General features: G+C 39.1%; 1 protein-coding gene and 1 long non-coding RNA gene across 4 annotated transcripts in view; one reads left to right on the top strand and one right to left on the bottom strand.

Annotated features, from left to right (window-relative positions):
• LOC124064478 overlaps positions 1 to 9705 on the bottom strand; it is a 93254-nt gene extending 83549 nt beyond the window's left edge. For 2 of the 3 annotated variants that reach the window (XR_006844264.1, XR_006844265.1), the window contains exons 1-2: positions 9568 to 9705; positions 7612 to 7755 (exon numbers count right to left, since the gene is read on the bottom strand). This is a non-coding gene — a long non-coding RNA (uncharacterized LOC124064478). Of the gene's footprint in view, positions 1 to 7611; positions 7756 to 9337; positions 9472 to 9567 lie in introns of those variants that run through there. The other variant, XR_006844266.1, reaches the window with a different exon arrangement.
• On the top strand, positions 9267 to 25688 carry dgat1b (diacylglycerol O-acyltransferase 1b). The gene is made up of 17 exons (XM_046398976.1): positions 9267 to 9840; positions 10713 to 10800; positions 12201 to 12241; positions 12643 to 12728; positions 15480 to 15532; positions 16071 to 16176; positions 19905 to 20033; positions 20377 to 20445; positions 20573 to 20676; positions 21393 to 21431; positions 21635 to 21676; positions 21787 to 21831; positions 22212 to 22324; positions 22680 to 22745; positions 23199 to 23286; positions 24040 to 24102; positions 24630 to 25688. The coding sequence occupies exons 1-17, from the start codon at positions 9599 to 9601 to the stop codon at positions 24777 to 24779; spliced, it is 1524 nt and encodes a 507-aa protein (XP_046254932.1). The 5' UTR covers positions 9267 to 9598; the 3' UTR covers positions 24780 to 25688.
• Positions 25689 to 25977: the final 289 nt, after the last annotated feature.

The raw sequence follows: 25977 nt of genomic DNA, 5'->3' as shown, positions 1-25977 counted from the left end.
CGTAAAAAGGAAACAGGAGGACTAAAGCAGTGATACACATCTGTAGAGCCAGGATATGCTGCAGACCGACGAGCTCAACTCCAGTCCAAAAGTCATTAAACGTTAATGCTGCCCTGCTAGGTTTGAACAGCTTTGAAAAGGTGGTAATTGCCATACTTGTTCAGAAGGTCAACCAAAAGAGAAAAAGGAAGAGTTGTGGGCAAAAATTTTAAAATCAAACAGTTTGCCAATTGAAAACAATAAATAAAAAGCTGTCAAATTTCACTGGTGAATAATTCATGCAGAAGATGAAGGTTTGAATAATTTAACTTTTATATCTATTATATTTTATACACTACAAAGTTACAATTTCTCACTGTTCATATCAAACATCTTTCTTTTTCTGCAATAAATAAAGTGACCTGTTTGAATTTAACAATCCTCATCATTCTGAACACCCACGTAGAGTCAGATTCTGAAGTTTATAACTTCCCAACTTCCTCCATCTCCCAGGATCAATTTATGTGATTGAGGTATTACACTGTGTTTAAGTTTTTCATCGTTAACACCGAATGTCTGTGATTTATTTTCACTCAGTTTATATCTAACTGCAATAACGGTTATGTAAATCCCAGCTGGTTCATATTTAATGGGACAAGTGAATAAAAGTTAGCAACTGATTATTTGAAGCAAGCAGCAATAACATCTCTGCAATCAACTAATGTTTCATAAAGAGACTACAAATAATCCCTGCTATGTCCCTCATAGTTCTGCTTTCCTGCCTCAAATAGCCAGCATGTGCACACACACACACACAAAATCACAGATACACATTTGAATACAAAAGGATAAAACACACGCACAGAAGTTTTCATGCACACACTTATGGCAGCAGATCAAGAGAAGTGTGTGTGCATGTGTGCATGCATACGTGTGTGTTTGTGTTGTGAGTCAAAAGAACCACATACTAGACAAATCCCGTCTAAATAATCATGCTATCCTGGCCATCCAGATACCAACACTGTGTCCCATGTGGCTTCATTACAGTTGCTGCTAATTGAGCAGCTCCAAATAAACACCATCTTCTGCCTTCATTAACACAAACACGGCGGCATCAACACATGCTTAAACTGGGTGTATTTGTTGATGCCGACATGCACAAGCCTGGAAATACGTTATATGATGTTAATAGGGTAGAAAATTAACACTATATAATATGACGTACTATTCCTCTGAGAATTGATATTCCCAGCTGCTTACGCATGCCATTACCTTACCCCTTATAATCTGTGGCAAGTAGGGCATTAAAGACGTCACATTTCCATTTGTTGATGTGAATTTGTTGAATATGAATCAATAGAAACATACAATACATCTAGTGTAACAGTACTTGACAATACTACTCATAAAAATAATAATTAAGCAGGTAACTGACTGCCACTCCTCTGAATCCTAAATTCATTCCTGTGTGACAAATTTGGCTATTAGCAGAAGATTTCAACAGGAATTTAAGCCAAGTAACAAAATCAGTTTGCAAGTCTGATAATCGATTAATCGTTTTCAGGCATTTTTCAGGCAACAAGACCATGTGTTTACAGCCATGCTAGCAGCTCTGTAAGGATGTGCTTTGGCACTTATTTGAATCTTCATTTGTTATCCCTGTGCTGCTGTGGCAGTGATAATTTCCCCACTGCAGGACTAATAAAGGTTTATCTTATCTTATCTTAAATAATGAATCATGACATGGTAATGGGCATAATATTCAAAAATACTGTAGCTAGCTGCAGCCAAGCTAATTTTGTTGCTACACTGAACACATGAATGAACAAACAGAGATAGATTAATGATAACACCCTCAACTCCCCATACATCCACAGTTGTAATATACAAGCACTTACAGCACAACTATCTGAACTGTGCCAACATTACTGACTCATGTTGGAAGATAAAGCTGTCCTGTACCCATTCATTAACTTTGTGACCACTAACTCACTGTATGGATAATGGGAGAGTCACACTATATCCACCTCCTCGACTCTGCCAATGGAAAACACTGGATGGCGGTGCGATTTATCAGCAGCAGCAAGAGGGCAGACAACAATTGAAGAGCTAGTTTAATTAATTTGAGTCTGCAGTGAAAAGTCTGCAATTACAAGGGAGCTGACATCGGTGAAATCACTGAATTGAGCTGAATTACATCAGAATTGTTTGAACAAAATGCCTCTAAGTCCTTTAAGGACAAGACACACTTTAAAACTGTGTGTCTAGCTATGTAGATTGGTTTCAGTGCTTCCATATACATATTGTCCATGTTCTTCTGCATTCATGCTCTACACACAGCACAACAGTGTGTGTGTGTGTGTGCGTGCGTGTTTGTGTGCGTGAAATAATGAGCAGAAGATAAAATATAATTGTATGCTGAAATCTCAGTACCTCAATTTATTCCTCCATTACAGCTCAGAGTTCACAGTGCAGTACAGAGAGAGAAAAGCCTTTGATTAGGAAGCTGTTAAAAGCTAAAACACAATGTAAACAACCACCAGACTGAACTTGTACATTTTCTTTCATCAGAAAAAGAATTGATGCCAGATTTGCATACGAAGACATTTGGCTACAAAATGCTTGGAATGTGCAAACGTTTGAGGCTTTTGTTTGAAGACTGCAGTGTTGCAGTTTTTTCACTGAGTTTTGCTTTCACAAAGTGTGAGGTTGATAATGTCAAAGGAGCTGCAGAGTCAGAGAAAAGCTGTGATAAAATGCTTCATAACCCTGTGACTAAAAGACATCTCGCCTCTCTTCTTATAACCCTTCAAATCTCCATCTTTCCTCACCTTTCCCATTTCCAATAGTTTACCCTTGAGCACCCCTTAAGGTAAGAGAAGAAAGCTGTATTCATTTCCTATTTTGAAGTCACAGAAGACTGGACCAGAGTGTGCTGGAGATAAAAGGGGAGACATCATCTGTACTTGTACAAAGGTTGAAGTGAAAGCGTTGAAGTCTCACATTCCGAGCTATCAGTTTAAAGAGAGGATGAAGCTGCAAGATTTCGGAAAGGTTGAAGTGGAGGCATTCATTAACGCTGCAAAATTCTACGCAAGAAGCTTATTTGCTAATTTGTGACAGCAGAATTCAAACTCAGATTATCTGAAGCCTCTTGTGTAGAATTTTACAGTGTTAATGAGTGCTGATTTTTCAGTGACAATTATATGTAGTTGACAAGTTGATTAGAGTGTTGTTTGTTCCCTCATGTAGTTCTGAATACATATCAACTCCATGAAAGTCTTTAATTCAGTCTAAAGGGTCTGTAAACTTGTTCTTCTTATGTTCTGTTCTAAGACCATATATTCAAAACTAACTAACAGTGGATTTTTTATGTATCATGTAATGTGATACATGCTGAAGTTCCATTGAAAAGTATTGGATGTGAGCTGAAATATATGAGCATGAGATGGACTTGGACTCATCACCACTCACTTGCCACAACTGTCTAACTACAGTTTTTTCAGAATAGCCAAATCAGAAATTTAAAGCATTAATTTATCATTTCACTCACTCTATGCTCATGTAGATATTTATGTCTTTTTCATCAAAGAGATTAATCTTCCAAATGATCAAAACACTTCAGAAAAACATTTTCTGGGGTGTTGCACACATGTGAAACATTGAACAGAAATATAATGGGGAAAACTGCTTTTTGTTTAGTTTCATGTCTAGTTTGGAAGACATTATGACATCATTATGCGGCGCCCCATTTAAATTTCATGAGTGTGAATTAACGAGTGTAAAAAGTGACACTTTCAACAGATCAGCATACTGCCAGCATAGTGTGTGTGTGCGTGTGTGCGCGTGTGTGTGTGCGTGTATGTGTGTTTGTGAGGGAGAAACAGAGAGAGAAAATATTACTCATTCATTCATTCACATTCATAAGCAGCTGTTTGCTAAAAACTTTATATCTTGCTTTTCTGCAAGGTACTTGGAAAAGTTGATCAATCACAGTCACTTTGCTGCAACATGTCCAAAAGCAACCTCACCCACAACCCTCAGTCATTCATTTCCTCTTTGTTAGACTCAACTGAACTACACCAAATTAAAAAGAAAAAGAAAAAAAATGAATATCCTCGGCAAACTTCCTTCATTTTCTTCTGCATGGCTCACATGGCATGTAAGTTTGAAAGCCTCTCCGCTTAACTGGGGAATCCGAACTCACCTATTTCATGGTAGGGAAAACACTGAGGCTACAAATGCAACAGATAAAACACTTCTCCATTCTGTCCCATGCAAAATCATCTCCATTTTACATCACCCTCATATAGTGAGTGAGTGACATTTCCGCGGGCCAACTGTTAAACATGGTCTGCTTCACATGCGCACGCACACACACACACACAGGCATAGATAAAATGCATGCGAGTGTCTGGTCCCTCTCAGCTCTTTCTCTCTAACTCCCACTTGTGCCCTTTTATATTCGGAAGCAAGTCAAACTATTTTATGTGGCATTAATCTCTGCCTACCGCTTGCATGTGTCCAGTGCATATCACAACATTGGTAAACTGCTCTGACTGTAACCTTCTATGTGATACAATTATCTTTGAGTTTAAATTAAATATTTTGATTTTTTTTTTTTTCATTAAATACAACACTGAATTACAGAGGGTAGAGAGTGAGTTTTGACATCTGATGTAATTCATACTCAAAATGACAACTTTGTCAATACGAACCACGTGGCTACAGTCAATGAGACCCAAGTATTTAACAGCGCAGGGCATCATTAATGTCCCAAGTCAAGTTGGTGCCCACTTTCACAGATCAGTTGTCCTTTTTCTAAAATTCTCACAAGAGAATACTGTACCTAACACATAAAGAGGCAGTCCCAAATGTATTGGGAGTCAGCTGGCATTTAACACAAGATTTAGACTTTTATATATGCATATATATTTCCTCAAAACACATGACAGCAAAAATTGTGTTTGACCAAGAGCTGTTTGTCCTAAGTGCTTTTAAGGGTATTTTTCAATAATTCTTTCCAATAAACACTAAAACTGCTGAAGAGGAATAAAAAGCAGGAAGTCCACTGTGTGGGTCTGATGTAAATAATAAAACAGACTGTGCCCTCTGGCACAAAAAAAGATCTTATTTCTAATATCATACTTCACAAAACTATACAAATAGAGTGCTTTAAATCTTTTATAAATTGGTGAAAAAGTGTCATTTGACTACAATATTGCTACTAGTTTTCAACAGGAATAAAATTCTCTTTTAGAAAAAACAATTACACTAAAACACTTCAGGCAGACACTATTAATGAAGACTCAGATCCATCCAATTACCAATATTCTAACTAAAAGTCAGAACCATGGAGCTGTCATGTTCCTACAGTAATCATGTATGCTAAAATAAGAGGCACAGAAACATAAGCTAAGAAGAAAAGGTCACCCTTTTAGGCGAGGTAGAAAGATTCCCAGAGTTCTGCAATTCAGCAAGGAGGTGAACCCAGCACAGTTCCTTAAAGAATAAGCTTTCAGATCTATCAAAAAACAGGAAGTTACTCTGTGACTTTCCTTGGAACATTATTCCACTATTAGAAAACCAAGAGAAGTGAAGGCCCGGTGGATGAGTGGGAGATAATTTTCCCACAGGGAAAGATGAGCTAAGAGTTCAGAAATAGAGCATGCTGCATCTGGATGTATGAGGATGTAGTTCTGCTCGTGGCTTGCTTGAGTTTTTAATGTGACACAAGCAGCTACATGCAGCAGATTTATTCCAGGGTCCTTCAAACCAGGCAGTTTGGTATCATTTATTCCTCCATCCACCATTTTGCCACCCTTTTCCTGATTCCAGTCATCGAACAGGAAGACCATTGCTCTTTCTCTCTACCTCTCTCTCACCACCTCCTTCCCTCAGACTCGTGGAGATGGATGGACAGCATGTGCAGGAGTCCTTGGCTGAACTGTAGAAGTGCTGACGTGGCGCCCTCTTACAGCGTAATGACGCCTCTATCTGTCTCTCCACGATGCACTCCCTCCCACACCCACACACACACACACTTACAGGCACATGCAGAGATAGGTACATCCTAGAAAAAAACATTAGGCATGCCGACTTACCAATGTGAGACTGAACATGTACACCAAAAAGTATGCACTTGCAAGCTCGACACCTGCACGCAGATTTATGCGCTGCCACATGCAAACGTGCATGAACAGGCAGCAGTGCATAAACACACATGTGCACGTGCTAACGGCAACACAACAACACATGGCTCTCTATCACTGTCTGTCTTGCAGGTGGCACCTTTATCACTATCCAGTCGGCTATATAATCAGCATCAGTCTCTATTGTCACACCCACACTCGCTCAGACCACACTCCTACCATCACCGCTGCCATCACAAGCGCACACACACACACGGGCTGTAACACAGATGCACCCACACAAACACAGTCAGGTCAGCTGAGTGATGCTGGAGTGTGTATTTCTCTTCTGCCTGTGTTAAAGTGAGTCATCCATCCTTCCACAGCTTCATTACAACCTGCAAGGGCAAACACTATCTCTCGCTCCCTTTGCCTCTCCAGATGGAGGGAGAGAGAGATGGAGATATACAGTAGATAGAAAGTGAGATTTCTCTCTCTCTCTCATTTCCTCGTCTCTATATTTATCTTCTGTCTCTATATCTATTGCATTACATCTGTGTTTTCAATCACACGGGCCTTCTCTCTTCCTCTTCCACCTAGCATTGAGCGTGTGCTAGCACGGCTAAGCAGCTTGATTTAAACATTTTAACCCACTGACAGATGAAACAACGTGAGGGCAACAGTTGACAGACACACAAACAAATCTGGCAAACTAAACACACAGGCCAGTCCTCATACGGTTTGTCTAGGCCCTTCTGTTACAGTATATGTACATAGTACACACAGTTCCAATTAAAGGAAATGTTCATGCAACATACAATAACATTTTAGACCAAATTGCGCTTCCAACTTTTCAGTAGTTGCTGAAATATCTTTCCCTTCGTCAGCATGTTAGTGTTCTTGCGCACAAAATGATGTTCATAAAAAATGTCATACAAGTTGACAGTATTGTTCAGTTGACAACATACTGTTGGCCATATGGTGTTTAAAGGTAGACGCAGACATGCAAGGTAAAAAAAAAAATAGACTGAATAGGGAAAAGGTAATTTAAAGGTCATGATTCTATAGTGGGAGCAGGAAGAAACACAGAGAAGACATGAAAAGAGAAATGGCTCAGACAGAGAGTTTGTAGGAAGCTTCAGTTTTTGAGGCCCTACAGAAAGCATGAATAATGCACAAGTAAAACCTCTTATTCTCTAAATTTTAAATGGCTAGCTGTTATCAAAAATAACTTTATCAGTGGAGCATTAGCAGGCTGGCACGCAACAGAGTGGCCTCTGCAGCATAGTACAGGAAAGAGAAGGAATGGGGCCAAGTACAACTTAGTTTCATATTTCCAACTTCATGAATGTGCCAAAGTCGAGCTGACCCATCTTAAATGCTCATCACACTGAAATTTTTATATTCATCAATGCATTTTCTAGAGAAAAAATACATTTGTGAAACCGATGATGTTTTCACAAAAATCACTCTTTGGGTTTCTCATCATGGCATGACTCACCACAAGGTAGGAACAGCATTCAAGACTTGGACTCCCTCTACTGGTTTGTAGAACAGGCTGACAGAAAAGGCTGCATATTGCATCAAATTGTTGCATCTTTGCGGCTGAGATGTCTCCTCGGTGGAATCACGCTGCACAGGCTGCCTGAGGAAGATTATTAAAAGCTGTTAGAGGAAAAAAAAGGCTAAGCTCCGGATGTGTAGGTTGATTTTGTCCCTCATAATCGCACAACAAAGCAGTGTTTAATCATTCTGCAGTCCCAACGAACATAAAGAAAGAAGCATCTTCAAACGTAGCTGCATGTTTTTTAATTGTTTTGGGAAAAACATAAGGAATTGTAGATCAGCGAGGAGTTTAAGAGTTAAAACAATTAGTGATAAGTTTCCTATTGATCCCCTCCAAGGTCTCTTATCCCAACAACTGCAGACAGACTCATTACTCTAAAAGACAACCTTATAGACAGTGAGAACTGATAAAGCTGGATCAATGCCACTGATCAGTTCCCACCACAGTATTGATAAGCACACAGAACTAGAACAGACAGAAAGGGCATTCTCATTAAACGAAAGCTTTCATACAGTCTTTTGGCTGCTACACACACACACACAGACACAAGTAACTTACAAGGTGGACTATAATGATCAAGTTTGACACAGTCTCAGTGAAAATGGTTGGAATCGCAACTCATTACAGCAAATTAATAATCCCTATAATTGAACTGTTAAGATACTTTGCTCATACAGTCTAAAGAGTTCTCCATCTTTAATAAGACTAACGGTCCATATTAGTCACGGTGGACCAGTGAGGCTGTAACCCTCATCACACACCACAAAACTGTGGATGGATGAGAAACAGAAACTTTGCTTTTCTAAGAGTTGTGACACTAGTGGAATAAAACATGTACATTTTTGGCAGGTCCAGTGGGTGGAACCAAACAAAAGGCCATGACCAACACAATCAAATCTTACTTTACTGGATTTACTTACTGTATTCATTGCATGACACCATACTACACTTGTCAGACTCTTCAGGCTCTTTGTTGTCCAGCTTAGCTCAGATATCATCTATCTAAGATGTAAATACTTCAACATCCATGAGCATCAGTTGTTTTCATGGTGCTTTTAAGAGATTAGTTTATCATAAGAATCAATTAATAGGACCCGGATTTGTGATACCCGCTTACTAAAAAGCCAAAAAAGACCACTGGCCCTGATAGACTAAAGACATTAAAGACCGTGCTTATGGCACCTGAAGGACTCTTTACAAGGTGCTGTGAGCATGGTGCCTAATTCATGTAACAACTCTCCATTATTATTCCTTTGTCCCAAAAGCCAAAAGCAAGGATGCTAAACGGCTTCAACCAGCAGTTGCACATCCAGTCTTTGAAAAACCATGGACTCTAAGCTTCTAGCCAGACACTTCCCTTCACTTTGCTCACAGACGTCCCGTAAGACTGCTGGTCATGTTTACCATTAAAACATTAAAGAGCTCCTGCAACCCGGAAGGACGTTTGGGGATATTGTTTTTCCAAACATTTTATTCTATTTTCTCATACCCTGCTGTTGGCATTTATCATGCACCAGATGCACAGTGCTGGATGAAATGAGAGATGCTGCAAACAACAATACATCTACTCTGCATTTCTCTGTGCTGGGTGGAGTCCAAGCTCGCACGCAGACAAACAATTCCTCATAATGCCTTCTGTGACTAAACCACACTGACTCACCTGTCGGCTACAGTAACGGTTGCACAGTACCTGCCTACTGTCACTTTATGTAGCGTCATGAATACACTCCTACTTCCATGTCAACTGTACGGAAATCTGAGCTTAGGGCGGATTGTTTGGCAATTGGTTCACTTCCCTCTCCTGGGCTGAGTTAGCAGCAACAGGCATGCGACTATCCGAAGTAAAGAAGGAGAAGCAAACTTAAAAAAAAAAAGGAGAAGCAAACTTACAGTCGGTTTATAGTGGAGGTTTTTTGTCATCATGGGTGACTCGGAGGCTACCGGGACTTTGACTCGCAGAAGAAAGGCGAATTTGACGACGTCAAAGAGTGCGAGTGTGTTGCCGATGAACGGGAGGTCTGCTGCGGCGTGTCAGAGCTCAGTGACGGCTGACATTAGCAGAGACAACGGCCCGGGAAAGCGTGACCATTCACTGGAGACAGCCCGGTCTAAGTCAAAGAGTGAAAATAAGAAACGCAGGAATGACCTGAGTGACAGCCTGAGGTGAGTTGCGACACCTTTGCTAACAAAGTGCTGTTTCTTTTGAGGAAAGTTTGCGTTTTGGGATCAAAAGGGTACCGGGCGGCTTCTAGAAAAAAGCCTGCAGCTAACGTTACCTCAATTTAAGCTGTCATTATTACCGGTTAAATAGCAATTAACGTTCGTTAGTCTGCGTGTGTAACATTAGCAAGCAGTTAGAGTGGGTCAGTGCCAGTTCGTCCCGCTGGTTTGGGTTTCTGTTGTCGCCCATTCATTCATGCTTAAATTGTCGCTTTTTTTAGTGCTGCTTGTTAGAATAACAAAACTTTAACACTTACTCTGCACGACCATAGTAGAAGTATTTGTGTCTTTGACAGCTGTAATGTGCCTCGTGGGTTGTTTCGCGCAGGGGCGTAACTAATAGGGGCCCCATGAATAAGGTGGAACTCTGGGATAGCTTAATCTCCTTAGGTCTGGTATATAAAGCAAAGTATACCCTGTGAACTAATTAAGCACTACTTGATATGAGCATGCAGGAAATTAGTGGACCATAATTTATTGTTGCTTAGGCAAATGAAATAGTGGGCACACCTTTGGAAAATGAGATCAGTTTTACCTTTTTTTTCTGAGCTCCTGTCACAACATTTTCATTATTGAGTGTAGCCTTTTGTTTTTTGTTTTGTTTTTTTCTGGTGTTATATTCCATCTTGTTTCCTTTCTTTGTTCTCATTATGATTGCCAGCAAATTAGTGTGAGACAACAGGAAATTTGGTTTTTCCCAATATTCATCATTTGACATGCAATTAATATGATTCTGCTGTCAAACAAAAATGGAGCTTAAGCTCATGACATTCTTAATTGTTCCACTTATTTATCCATTCAATGTATGTCTGCAGTTGTCATAAGACACAGGAGTCTCTCCTGAGTTCAGCCAGTGGATATAATAACTACAGAGGGATACTTAACTGGTGTGTGGTCATGCTGGTAAGACAAATGTTTGCACACACACATGAAGGAACATATAATGTTCATGACACCACATACATTTGAAAACACATCCTTTTATATCTGTTTTGGATCTCAGCAAAAAAACATTTTGACAGCCACTTTCTGAAAAAAATCAGACACATTAGATCAATAAAATGTAGATGCTGTGTTGTAGTGTAAACATTTAATACAGGCGTACTGTACGTGGGATGGTGACAAATCCTTCAGAAACCCGAGTAATTGTGATTTCACTAATGCAGCAATGCGGCCTTGTTCAGCTTGTAGCATTTAGACACATGTGAGTACAGAGAGAGAGAGACAGTCACAGAACTATGGTTTATCCTGTTTAAGCTAAGCAAAATATCCATCCATTTGTTCAGATGGTGGTAGTAGTAATACACCTTGTGCTAGCCAGCTACAGAAGGGGAAAAACAATTCTATTGGCATAGTATTTGAGTCTGTATAGCTAGTTTAAAACAATGATTTGAATAAAAGTGCTAATCCATCTATTTTATCTAAACTGAACTCTGTGTCCTGGTACCTTTTCATGTCATATGTTTTAAAGTTTCTTTGTCTTTCATTTTTGCAAATTCGGTGCAAATCAAATCAGAATTACATGAAATAAAGAATAATTGGTCTAGATTGTTTTATAAATAACCACTTGTTTTCAGACAGACTCACTGATTGTCTGATTCTGTGACAAATCCGGTTTTGTGCCGGCTTAACCACACTGCAAAATAAACACTGAGCCTTAGGAAGTTGCAGTTTTTTACATAAAGACCTGTCAACCACAATTCATAGTTTAAATCAAACATGTTATACACCAGGCAGATCATTTGCATAGGGACAAATGTATGTTTCATGAAGTAATCAAAACACAGGAAATTAGTGAAATTGTTTGCAGCCACAGTAAAATAGTTCAATATCATTATCAGGTATATGTCGAGCTCGACAGTTTTTGCAGCTGTTCCTCCACTGTGCAGAAGTGACAGTATAGGAGAGAAGATGAGACTAGCGAAGCCTTTGGTTAATCCAGGCTTTGAACATCGTTGTGTTCAACGCAGGAGGTTTTCCTTCATTCCCACTGAACTTCTATCCAATCCCCGGACATAGAGCCTTTGTGCTGGGTAATGAGATATTACAATCCATTTAGAAAGAAGAAGGGTGAGAATGAGAGATAAAAAAAAGAATGCAAGGAGGAGAAGGATGAAGAAGAGGGGAAACAGTTAGAGCAGAGGAAAGAGATGTGATATTGGGAGAAAGAGGCAGGAAAGAAGTGAGCAGCTAGAGAAAATATGACAATATGAACACATGAAAGACACACAAATAGAGAAAAATGGACAGAACGGAAATACATCCACCAGGCAGTCGGCTTTAACTCTACCTTTGTGTTGCAGGTGCTGAGTAATGCTCGCCTCTTCTTAGAAAATCTGTTAAGGTGAGTAAGGTGTCTATATTTTTTTTAAATTCCTGTCTTTTTCACATTAATCATCACCATTAATTGTTACTTGTTAGTCCAAGAGTTTTCATGTGTGCTTTTACCCAGTATATCACTTACAGAGAGCCTTTTATTATCCTTACGTGTCTCATTATTACTTTATTTTGACCATAGATCTTTTTCATGGGTGACATTGTGATATCTCTTGAAAAGGAAGCACAGTTATAATTAACACAGAAGGGACTGCAGTGGTGTACTGTAACTCTTAATATAATAGAGCCACCCTTAATGTTATCAATCACACCGTGCGTTTCCTGCTCTTACAAATCGTTAATATTGTATGTAATACTGTATTCCAGCAATTTTAGTTAAGATTTTGGCCATTTCCTTCTTTTTTCCAGGTACGGTGTTCTGGTGGATCCTATTCAGGTGATTTCCTTGTTTCTGAATGATCCCTACAGCTGGCCAGCAGCATGCGTGGTGATTGGTAGGTAAACTTTTTCAAGCTATGCCTCAATTTAAGACACAGCACACAGTATAGTGGAAGGTTTTCAATATTTATTTTCATGGTATATTGCAGTGAAAGTCTGCCGTGGCTGCAGCTCACAATGTCTCTAGAGGGACAATCACCTGGCCTATATACTGCACACCAGTGCTGTGCTGCGGAAAGAGCGAGAGATAGAGAGAAAGAGAGAGAGAGAGAGAGAGAGATGGGGTGGGTGTTAAATGGAAGAGAAATGATGAAGTGATGGAAGCTCTACAGGCAGGGAAAGAAATGAGAAAATAGGGAGAATAAAGGAGTGAGGGAAGAAGATGATGCAAAGTGCTGCATCAACAGGGGACCAGAGGGGAGGGAGGGAGGGAGGAAGAGATGGGTGAGTTCAGGTGAATGACTGCACTAAAGATGGTTAAGGGACAGGTGAGTAGCATGGACAGCAAAGCAGCTCAGACCCATGGGGCATTCAGTGCTGCTAGAGTCACTGCAGTATCTTACACACTTACACTCTTACATACACATAGAAAATGAGAGACCTTTATATACCAGCAGCCTATCAGCAAAATGTTTGGAAAACAAGCCTTGCATGTATTACGTTTTGGCCTAAATGAATTTACAAGTCTGTTGATATTTCGCACAAGCTGCTCTGTAGATATTTGATGGAAGGTTTATTACGCGTGTCTCACAGGTGCTAAATGGTGCTGTTTGTTCCACTGTGATGCACATATGGGCTCAGTAGTTGCTGTTTGTCAAAGATGCTCAACAGGCCTGCTTCCAAAAAAAGATTAAAACATTAGCAGTAGCGTGTTATATATTTCCTAAGGTATCTGCACTTTGGAAAGGATAGAGTCTTGCCTTGTGATGAAGAACAGAATCTTATTATTTTGATAAAATATCTTACACAGCCTTCTTGGGATTTTGCTCTTTTTGACCTTCTTATTAGCTCAGCAAATGATGCAGAAATGAATAATAACATTACCAAATCAGAATGTTTAGTAATGCTGCCACTTGTATGTTGTATGTGTGTTAAAAGGCTCTAGTGCTCACAGGAAATTTCAAATAGTTCATCCTCTGGCTGTATGCGATTTTTGTTTATGTTGTAGAGATGCTTTTAGGATTAAGATAAAATGTGATATTTACCTAAATACAGAATCTCTTGTAATTACAATAAGCATCTTTGTATGAACCTGGTGAAGTGATGCATACTTTATCTAAAAGCTGCAATTTATGACAAGCTGAATAAAATACTTTTCACTTGTACATGATTAGATTGCTGTATGGGCAAATTTTGCATGAGGTATTTGTTCCTTCTGAGAACCTTCTTGTCCCTTCGTAGTATGAGGGTTTTCGTGAGGTCAGAAATAAGCATGTAGTCGAGCAAATAAACAAACTGATTTGGGATGGCAATGCTAATGGTTGGTTTCATTGATGACGCGATGATAAGATCCAGTAATCATGATGTGTGACAGTTAAGACATCTGTTCACTCTAGATTGGATGGATTGACATGCTCATGCTCTGATTGGGGTTTTAAAATGGAACAATTGCTGCAATTATGTGCCATCAGTGTGTCTCAGCCAAGTCTAGTCAGGAAAATGAGCAATCTGCATACCAGAGGTATCCATAAGTTCATTCTGCAGTGAAACTGCAGTTGAAGCTGATACTAGTACACGATCAAAAGGAAAAATCTACATAAATTTTAGCCTAATTTGCTCCACATAGAATCAGGCTTCGTGGCAACAATCGATGCATAATAAAGAAGGAAGAAAAAATTGGGCACTAAATGCTATTTTTGGCTCAAATGTAACCTGGTCCATTCAAAAATGTGGATTGTATTGCTGTTTGATTAATGCAAAGCAAATTTTGACAATAATAGAAATAAAATTGTGTGTGTGTGTGTGTGTGTGTGCACAAATGCACTCACTTTGTCACTTTATCAAGCAGTTGGTGTTGCTTTGCCACACACATGCTTTGTTAGTGCTGCCTCATTTCTTTCAGTGTGTAATCATGTGAGAGTCTGTGACTCTGTGTGTGTGAGAGAGAGAGGAAAAAGAGAGACTGTTTTATGTAAGTGAGAACAGGATCTTGCTGAAAAGGCAGTTGAAAAGCTTTTTTTATTTAAGTTCAGGACCAAAAAATTAGAATCTTGTTGAATCTCAGTCTTTTGCATATGTGGTAGATGCAACATTTTTCTTTTCCTGATGTGCTCAGCAAAAATATTGACAAAATAATCTGCTTGAATTGATCAGAAAACATTGGCAATCTGTAGAAATGAGGTCTTCACCAAGCAGCAACAACCTACAACACATGATCAGAATTACAGCTGCTTCAGGAACTTCATAATTGGCCCCTGAAATAATTATTTATAATATAATTAATTATTTATATTTATTTCTCTGTACTATTTTTCTCTATACTGTGCCAATTTTTCACATTTTATACCAGCAATGTAACTTATTGGTGTTTTCTTTTAATTGCATGAATTAGAGAATAACCACCTTACACTTAAAGTTCAGTGTTACTGACCGCAAGTAAAGACATACTGTATGAAAGCTTACTAAGACATGTTTTCTTTTTTCTCAGATTCATATTCACACTTTTGTCCTGCAGGTCTGTGCAGTAAAGTAAAGACATACTGTAGATTCATATTCACACTTTTGTCCTGCAGGTCTGTGCAGGATGAAAAATGGAATATGGACTGTTTTAGAGGAACTGACACGAATATCTCATTGTGTTTTGACAGTGTCCAACATGTTCATTGTGGTGGCTCTTTACACAGAGAGGCAGCTGTCCAAGGTGAGTGGGGGAACCCTGTTTGCACTTAAACATCAGAGCACTGATGATTTCAACCACACTGCTGAATTCAGAGCACTTCCACAACTCCCAGTAGGGATTATTATTATTATTATTTTTCTAAAATTGTTCTCTAAAACCGACCGACTAGCTGACCCTTCTCAAAATTGCTTTTGCAAATGTTAAATGTGAAATTAGTTTCACCATCTGCATTTAGGTCATATTCAGTTATGCTGTCTGTTTGGCATGATTATGGAACATCATGAGCTTTTTAAAACTTTAATAGGCCACCGTAACTTAAAATATGGCCTATTCAAAAGCAGAGCGAACAAAAGTTTAAAACTTCCGTGTTTATCTGCTGTATTCCTCTTATCTCTTTAGGATAAGCTCAACAACAAATGGCTAAACTCAAAAATCTGCAAACAAAATGAATTCAGCTAGTCAAGTGACGGTGATTTTAAAATGGGACATCGTGCTGTTTATAAGATTTAGTTTAAAAAAAACTCCTGCTGTCCGTCTCTGCTTCTCTCTTTCATCCCAGGGTTCGTTCAGTGAACTTGTGGGATTTCTGGTCCATTGCGCTAACTTGGCCATCATGCTAACGTTCCCTGCTGCCGTGGTTCTGCTGGTGCCCTCCATGACCTCAGGTAAAATCTGAAAATACTGTCCCTTCCTTATTACTACTTCCTACTGTACATAACAAATTGGTGACAAATTGGTGACTAACATAGTAGCATCTGTAACCCGGCAGAACCGTTATCCATTTATTAGTAGTTTACAATGTAACCATGGGTATAAAACAGAAAATAATGTAACTGTAATAAAGATTAAGAGGACATTCATATCTTTACCCTTCAGAGAAACAGTCGACCAGTTTGATGGTGCAGTAAAAGACATCTCTTATACAGAGTCATAATTGGAGTCGGTTAGTGGTAATGGACCAGTTGGTCACAACTGGATTATTTCCAGCTGGCAGAAAGGAGAGGAGAAGAGAGGAGAGGGGAGGAGAGGAGAGGAGAGATGCCAAAGTAGGGGTGGTTTGCAGCACAGGGTCATCCAAGGGTCATCTTCTTCTGTCTTCATCAGGCTGCCTGACAGAAACCATTGCCGCCCTTCACAAACGATACAATTCACCCATGATAAATTAGCGGTACTTTACATGACATGATTCACTAGCACACTGTATTCCCTCAAGTGGTTCACTGAAAATATCATCCAGTTTTTTAAAAAGTGCCTGATGTGCATATGTTGCATTTAAAATATACAGGTGTTCACATCCACTAAAATGTTACGGTCAATCCAGTTGCATGCAACAGGAAATTCGTACATTCACCAAATGTAGAAATTGTATCACAGCAAGCTTAGTGTTCCTCATTTTGGAGTAAGGCTGATTTTTCCCTAGATGATTACCTTGTCCACAAGAGTTCACAATAATGTTATTGTTGTGTCATGTTTAGAAAATTTAGTGTTTTGACACTTTTTTTGCAGTTGTATTATGCTCAGTGCAAGGAGGTGGAGCGAGACTCTGTAGGCATAATGTATTTACACAATACTTTATATCTTGTGTATATTATTAACATAAAATCAGTACTTTAATGTCATAGTTAATGTCGATTTTTTTGGAGGATATTTTGGAGTAATACGCTATTAAAGATAAAGTGCATTCTTCTTGTGGCATCATCGATAGTCACACAAGAAGCCTCACTGTTCCCCACTCTGACTGGGAAAAGTAAAGAACATGAACATGTTAAATATTTCACATGTCACTTATGATCCACAGTATGAGTGTTTAATACCATTAGCATCATATATTGAGCTCAGATTTTTGGCTTAGTCTTAGTCTTTTATTTTTCAGTCTTTAGTTGGGACATCTCTAACTTTGCCTGGATCATGAGACTGTGAGTTTCTAGTGTTATTTGACATGATATTTTGATTCTTTATTCTCCCATTTGGTTTATACTCCTCTCATCTGGTCTCTCACTGGGAGGTGAAGGAGTAAAGGAGTTAGTCCATCTGTCTGTCTGTTCTCCTCTCTGCGCTGCTGTTCACACAGGAAGGGCAATGACAGAGGGCAGGTGTGTGTATGTACAGATATTTGTGTGTGTGTCTATTGCATTTACTGGACACCGCTTACACAGCCAGCATTCAGCCATAGCACACACCTCATTAAAAAACCAACTGTGGATCTGTGTTGCAGCTATTATATGTTTATAGTAATAAGACAAGAAGTATTTAGTAAGGGGAGTAATAAATGATGCAACTCAATATGCCACCGCACATTAACCAGTGTGTTTAATGTACATTTTGTTGCACTTGTTTCACTGACTTCGCTGCACTTGTTCATGAAGAAACAATTGACAGAGAGCCAGAAGTGAACTGTGAGGGAACATAATCCTGGGACAGGCATTTGGACTCCAAAGGAAGAAAAACAGATTTTCAGCTTTGATTGTAGGTACACCAATAGGTCTCAGTGCACAGAATGAGATAAGTAGAAATCTTCTGCTTCCGCTTTTAGTCAGGTAAAAAACAATTTCCCTTTAGATTTCTAAGCTCAGATCCAAACTTAGATTATTACTCAGGCTTGAAAGCAAGGCGTGTCACATTGGCATTGATGGTACATTTGTCAGGTATCATGTTTCAAGATTGAGCTAAGGCTGGTATTTCTTGTGGCGGAACAAGTTTGAACTTTTTACCCCTGATCAGAGCCTTCCCAAAAGAGGAGAGAGACACGTGGAAAAGAGTGTGGAAAAAATGAAGCATTTTAATCTTTGAATCATTATGCTCCCAGTCTTTGCTATTTTAGAGTCTGCTGACAGAAAATAAAACCCAACAACCCAAAGCAGAATAATCAGGCTAGCTGAGATATTTGAATATTTAGAGTGGATGTTTGTCAGTTCACATGCAGTTATTCTGGTGGGTGTGTGACAATCAACTCCTGTGGTATGTTTTTCCACTTGAACTCCGCCTCTCGCTGTTTCTGTTATGGCTATCTACAGCGACTGTCTTGGAACCAATCTGGTTGTCTAGGAGCCACAAAGAGCCAGATGGTTCGTGGATAAGATCTGCTGTGGTTTGATGCCAGGTGTGCTGACCTCCACCTCATCCTCTTGGCATATCGGCTGTCTTTATTTGCATGTCTCTCCATGTTTGTGCACATACATGAGTGTGTGGGTATAAGCATGTTGGTGTATGGCCTCCAAGCATATGGTGGGCAACTATGCTCAGTCGGCCTCTGTGTGTGTGTGTGTGTGTGTGTGTGTGTGTGTGTGTGTGTGTGTGTGTGTGTGTGATTGTGCGCATCAGACCTGTTTGGGACCAGTACTCGTCATGGAGACAAGTCTGATCTTGTACAACAGTTTGAGTTTGATACTGATGCCTTGATAAGAGCTATATAAGCAAACAAGAACTTAAGCAGGAAGACTGGATATTTCTATTTAGTTATACTTCATGCCTGACACAGAGTCTAATTCTGACAATTAAAACTATTTATGCTGGAGTGCTGATGCTGACTTGAGGTATCTCACAGCCTGAGGAAAGAAGCTGCTCAGTAGGCAGCGGATTCTTCTGTGTTGCCAGATGGTAGCAGAACAACTGGCTTATGACATCACATTTTATGTTGGCCTCACTCCCAAGCTGTGTCTTGCTGTTGGCTTATTATTATTAAAATATTACTGGGGAACTTAAGCATGAGCTCAACAAAATTACTGTTACCTTTGCTATTACTGAGCAGATGAATGTGTTAGCCACAGGATCACATGAATGATACTCAAACAAACTTTGCTTTTTTCACCTTTGTCATATTCCAGTTATTAAATGTTATGTTATAATGATGCTCATACCCATTTTGTCCACAGAGGTTGTCAGAATCAAAAAGTTTCTTGCAGCTGCTTTAAATATTAAATCATTATTTAGGTTTGCTGACAAAGAGGAACACTGACACAGTGTGTGCACACACACACACGCAAACAACAACAACATGGTAAATGTGGTGACTGTATAATAATGTCCTTGGCACAGTTAAACTGCTCTCATACTTTGAGTTGGGATATTAATTTAACTGGGCATGTTTTGCTGTTTGTTCAAGATCAAATGATGACCTCGCTTTCTCTCTTTCCCTTCATTTTTCACTCCTTAAAACCTCTGTTTCTCTCTCTTTGTTTTTCTCTTGCTTTCTGTCATGTTCCTGTTCTTCCTTCCATCCTCCACCTCACCCTTTTTGCTCACTTTCTTCTCCTTCTCCTCCCCTTCTTTTTTACTTGTTTCCACTAATTTCTTCTTCTCTGCTTCCTCATCCTCCCTTACTTAAGCACACTAAATCGGTTGGTTAGGTTGTCATCTCTCTCTCTCTCTCTCTCTCTCCCTCTCTCTCTCTCAGTTGGTGGTGCATTCGTTCTTGGTACTTACACCATCCTCTTTCTGAAGCTGTATTCCTATAAGGACGTCAACATGTGGTGCAGAGAACTAAGCACCGTCAAGGCCAGGAAGCTGGTCAGGTCGCTGTCTTGTAAGTCACGAACACACATGCACATACATGCTTTGGGAAGGGCACGACTTGCTCATTTTAAAAACAGTTTCTGTATGTGTTTTGAATTTCTTTGTAATCCTTTGCTCATGCTGTTACAGTGACATCTAATGGCAGGTACTTGGTACTACAGCTCTTTGATGAAATGCAAGTTTTACAGTTCAGCATACAGGAATTCTCACAGCACCATGTGCAAATTTTATTTATGCAAGAAATTGTTGCATATCAACTTCTACACTTGTCATTATTTTTTTCTCTGTACTTCTATATAATGCATAACCGCTTCACATATACTTTGCAATATTGTGTTTAATTCTGCCCACAGGTCCCTCAGCACAGCACCTCACCGGGGGCGACCAAAAGGTGTGTTACCCTGGAAACCTCACCATCAGAGGTACTCAAATACACCCTTTAGCTGTTTGTACTAAACTTTATTGATGATGTACTGCTTCCACATTATCATATGTTTTTATTATGTCACATATTTTATTCTCATCTCACATTAAGCTCCATTTCCACAGACATGTACTACTTTGTCTTTGCTCCGACGCTGTGCTACGAGCTCAACTTCCCTCGCTCGCCTAAGATTCGCATGAGTTTCCTGCTGAGGAGACTGTTTGAGATGGTGAGGACATATCTCAATATCATATGTTTTTTTCATCTCCAAAAAAATGTAGGGCAAGTACAATTACACAGCTGTTAAGTCTTTAAGCAAAGCAAAGGGTGTACAGGATAATGATTTACTTTTTCTGTAAGTTTGCTGGTTTAAAGGAAAACATGGATTCATGATTTTGCAGTTTGGGAATGATTATTGGCGATTATTATATTTTATACAGGAAGTTAAATGCTGAAATCTGGTGACGTGGTAACAAGCCCATCAGGGAAAGCAACAGGAGCAGTCAGACGGTCAGATATATAAACTGCGCCTGTTCTCATTAAAGAATTACTTATGCGTTTCCAGTAATAATACATAACTTTGAAAGGGTCATAGTACCTCACTGCCTGTTATCAATCCATGACCAAGAGGGTTCCAAGAAGAGAGAAAAGACTTATTAAGTCTTATTAGAGCTATGGAATATTAAATCATCCATCTTTGTTCACTGCATCTATACCCTCATGTGTCCATAAACTGCAGGTTATCAACTTCTTTTTTAAAAACAAAAACGTGAAATTATCGGTTATGTTACCAGTATCAGCCATGTGAAGCAAGTAATTATTGGTCTTTGGTATTGGCTTAGAAAAAATCCATATTGTTCATCCCTGCTCTGGTTGATTATTGTAAATGATTGATTTCTGTGAAATCATATCACTTACTCTACTGATGTGTGACTTTCTCCCCAGCTCTTCTTCACTCAGCTGTTAGTTGCTCTCACTCAGCAGGTACAGTCTTATAATGTTACCCACAACCGATGTATTTGTCTGTCCATTCACATTTCAAGTTTTTGAATGTCATAACTTTTATATCAATACAAAAAACCTTAAACCTCCTGATGTGAGGTGGTGGTTTTGTTGCCTTGTAAAATGTTTTTTTTTTTAAGTGAAAATGTTCTGACACTGTTTTTTTTTTACTTTCTTTATATCAGTGGATGGTTCCCATCATTCAAAGTTCAATGAAACCACTAGAGGTAAGAAAGACAGAGTGACAGTGGAGCTTATACTGCACAAAACAACATGGCGTCATGTTTCAAAGTGCTGCTGTGCATCGTTTGCTATTCACTCCGTCTCTCCTCTGTAGGACATGGACCTGTCCAGAATGACCGAGAGACTTTTAAGACTGGCTGTGAGTAAAAACACATGTATTTAAATGCTACATGTAGAACCATTTACTTATGTTATTTGTTGTCATGCTTGAGATGGTGACCAGCACATAGGATTAAAGAGCACACGGAGCATTACAAAATACAGCTGTAGTGTTGGTTTCTGGCAGGAGATTTTTAGAAGCAAAACCACCTTATTTCATTGTTCATAGTCTTTCTGAATGCTACTGTGACACTATGTAAGAATAAGGGATAATATACTGCATATTGCATATTATCACATTTATCACATTGACTGTGTTGAAAGTGTGACTAAGAAACAGGTTTTGCATTATGCTTTTACTTGTTAGTTAGTTTGAAAATGTATCTTGCAGATTTTTTCTTATGTATTTGTTTCTTGTAGGTTCCTAATCACCTGCTGTGGCTGATGTTTTTCTACTGGTTCTTCCACTCGTCTATGAACTTCACAGCTGAGCTTCTGCACTTTGGAGACAGACAGTTCTACAAGGACTGGTGGTAAGTTTCTGTGTGTCTTTGTTTCTGTGCTCAGTTTTATGGTAAGTGGTGGACTGTGCTGAATGACAGACTGAGTCTATACAGTTCAGAGTTGCACACAGAGTGTATGTTAGCATACATATTTAACTGATGGAGGGTAGGGGGGGTTGTTGTTTTGAGAACAAGAGCGTGGAAAGTTATGTAACATTTAAAACCAAGTTAAAAGAAAAAGAAAGTTTTGCAGATGCTTCATTTTATGTCACATGGTGTACTGTAATCCAACAATTCAGTTCATTAATATTGATCTACCTGCCTCAGATCCATTATATAGACCCTGTGATGCTCCAGTACTCTGTTTTTCTGATTCATCTTTCAGGAACTCTGAGTCTGTGACATATTTCTGGCAGAACTGGAACATCCCCGTACACAAGTGGTGTCTGCGGTGAGTTATTCACACACTAACACACTGAGAAGGAGGAATGAAATTTATAGAACTGCACAATGCAAAAGGCACACGGATGTATTTGGGAAAGTGATTCATCTGGCTGTGAGAGAGTAAGTGGTAGTAATAAATTCAGCGCCTGCAGCCTTTTCCATGTATGCTAACATGGCAGCAGTGAGGTTACAGTAGACAAGATAAAGTAAATTAAATTCTGTTTTAAGTCTGCTTCCTGTCGAGGAGGGAGAATTACAGCACATAAGAGAGTTAACATAGTTGAGTATACCTTTAGTATGTCTCTCTCCTTGATGTATGCATACATTAATGATGAAACAAATAAGTAAAATAATTGTCCTCAAGCCATTGCTACAACCTTTGTCAGTTTGTATGATTTACTGATTTACAGTATATGTCCAACGACCCAGTTCAAATTCTGTTTTTCTGTTTGTCTTGCAGCCACTTTTACAAGCCTCTGCTTAGGAGGGGATTTAGTAAAATAGTCAGCCAATCAGCTGTCTTTTTCTTGTCGGCTTTCTTCCATGAGGTAAGAGCTCTGATTGCAATTACCTTTTGTCTATGTTGACACTGTAGATGGTTCTCAATATGCAATAATATGTGCCAAGAGTTGGGTGAACATCAAATGGAAGCTCAGTATACATGCTAAATAATGAGTTGTCCTATTATTTGACTGTGCAGTCATAAATCTGCTGAGTCCCGTGGCAGGCGAAATCAGTTTGTAGTAGACCTGATCTAATGTACCTTTTGAATCCGGCACTCACTTGAGCAAAGAACAGATACTCGGGAAGCTTGCCCCGGTCTTATGTCTTCATTGTATCTGCTTAAGCCTAAACTACTGTGGTTGGCCCTCCCAGTCTGATAGGCAGTTTAATCTGAAAGCTGTGGCCTGCTCAGTAATTCAGCCGTCATCCTTGCTTTTATAGCTCCACTAGTCATAATAATAGTTACTACAAAAACGTTTCTCTGACCTTAATGCATCTTTAAATCCCATTTTCACCAAAGCAACGAGCAGATACTTGGCAGCAGGTCTTGCTTTATATAAATATCGTACCTGCTTAGGCTAAACTACAGTGACTGGCCCCACTTTCCTGATGGACAACTTATCTGAGTGCCATCTTTCTGACCATTATCACTGTATACCTGGTTCCAGTAGTTTTGTGTGTACTGAATTGTGTCCTCAGAATTCCTTATCCTCTGTTCGGTCAGTGTTTTCTTTTTGTAGGTGGTCAGATTATATTTTAAACATTCATATGATGTCATTTTTGTTTCCTTGTGTCAGTACTTGGTGAGTGTACCTCTCAGAATGTTCAGACTTTGGGCCTTCACGGGCATGATGGCACAGGTAAGACCCAACAATGTATCCTTGATGATACACTTATAGGAACCTGTATGTACTGTACTGATATTTAAGTTATATATAATTTAATTCAGGACAGTATAATATACAGATTTAGTAAACATTGTCCATATATACGGAAAGTCAAAACAAAGACATAGTGTGTGATGTTCCTTTTGACTCCTATGCGACACTTTAAAAGGGTCTCTCAGCGTCTGGCCTTGGCTCCAGTATCATCAACTTTTAAAAATAATAACCTCATCAGCATGACAGGGCATGCTTGGTGTATCATGGGGAATATGGCAGGACAATGGGCAACTTAAGTGCCTCTTTGTCTCAGCTGACTTTGTTATTTATTTTTTTTTTTTTACCTGTTACAGTGTGCTGAGTCATGAAACACAGACAATGTAAAGTCAGAAAACAATACACACACAGAAAGTATGAGACAATAATTAGTTATTAAAAACCCAATCACCCACTATGTGTATTTTCTTTCCTTCCTTCTTCTTTCCTTTTTTTTTTTTACATTTCAGCTTCCATTAGCCTGGTTTGTTGGTCGCTTCCTGCGCGGTAACTATGGCAATGCTGCAGTGTGGATATCAATCATCATCGGTCAGCCATTCGCCGTCCTGATGTACGTCCATGATTATTACGTCCTACACTACAGACAGGAGGCTGACTGATGCAGAGAACACACACACACACACACACACACACACACACACACACACACACACACACCAGTATCTAGTGAAGGTGACAGATATTGTACTTAACTGATCATGTCCTGATCATAGTGTGTTTACATTAAATAACTTTGTCATTGTGTCTTCCTGCTGAGAGAGAAAATAATAATTTCTTCTGTCAAGGGAAACGTATTTTGATATTTTTGAAGTGGAGCCTGTTGAAAAGTGTTCATTCTCGAAATGTTACTTTAACTTAAGGAGGAAAGTTCAGCTTCTGTATGAGGTGAGGTTTTCAGGCAGCATATCACTCAGGTGATTTTTTTTTTTTTCTTTCTGTGTCTTTTTAAAACCTCTGACAGCCAGTCTGAAAAGTTTGCTGTTTGTTTGTATAGATAAAGCTGTTTCAGAAAAACTCTTCCTTTGTTTCACCATAGAGGGTTTGCCCCCTTTGCAGCTGTGTGCACACAATGACTGTGGCTGATCTGACCATTAAAGTGCCTTTATAAAAGTTGTGACAGAGATTTATCGTCCACCGTGTTTCCTTTTTCACCTTTTATGAACCAAAGGGGCCTTAATCTGTCTGGTTTTATTGTGAGATGGAGCGTCACTACAAAAATGAATGTATTCTGGTAGGATTTTATTAAAACATGATTTTTTTATGAGGTTTCACTCTGGCAGTTATAAGAAAGGGCAGCATTATTGTTTGTCTGTTTTCTTCTTTTTACTTTTAAGTGCTGTTACAGTCCAACACATATCCAATCACTCTTTTTTCTTGATAAATAGAATGTAAAATGACAGAATTTCTGGAGTTTTTTATTACTGGACTGTTGAAGTCTGAAGTAATGATATCTAGTAATGTGTCTAAATACAATGTGTGTGTCTGAAAATAAACATTCAGAGAGTCTTTTTAAGTGTGTGTTTACTGATGTTTCTCAAACTCTATTATTTACCTGTGAGTAAGCAAGACATTTTGAATTGCATCAGAGTAAATAAAGGTTAAAAACAAGAGATCAAAATTCATTATATAATACAAGTTTATGGTCTACAGAATGCAGAGGTAGTCCAAATAGGTGACAACAGTTCAGCAGATGTTTGGAATGTTACAGGTCAAAAGTCCAAAGCATCAACAGTAAGAACACTGATCCACTTATTTCATGATCTACTACTACCTTTTGAGAACTTGTCAACATCCCTG

This window comes from Scatophagus argus, chromosome 9 (genome assembly GCF_020382885.2).
Source record: "Scatophagus argus isolate fScaArg1 chromosome 9, fScaArg1.pri, whole genome shotgun sequence".
NCBI classification, from domain to species: domain Eukaryota; kingdom Metazoa; phylum Chordata; class Actinopteri; family Scatophagidae; genus Scatophagus; species Scatophagus argus.
Note: the sequence above shows the minus strand (reverse complement) of the source record. Positions and strands in the feature narration are given on the sequence as shown.

What these genes read in the sequence shown, in the direction of transcription:
- dgat1b (XM_046398976.1), top strand. Translation starts at nt 9,599, where the DNA reads ATGGGTGACTCGGAGGCTACCGGGACTTTGACTCGCAGAAGAAAGGCG. An exon ending in AGAGACTTTTAAGACTGGCT is followed by an intron (nt 21,832 to 22,211) that starts GTGAGTAAAAAC and finishes TGTTTCTTGTAG; the next exon opens with GTTCCTAATCACCTGCTGTG. An exon ending in TCACGGGCATGATGGCACAG is followed by an intron (nt 24,103 to 24,629) that starts GTAAGACCCAAC and finishes TTTACATTTCAG; the next exon opens with CTTCCATTAGCCTGGTTTGT.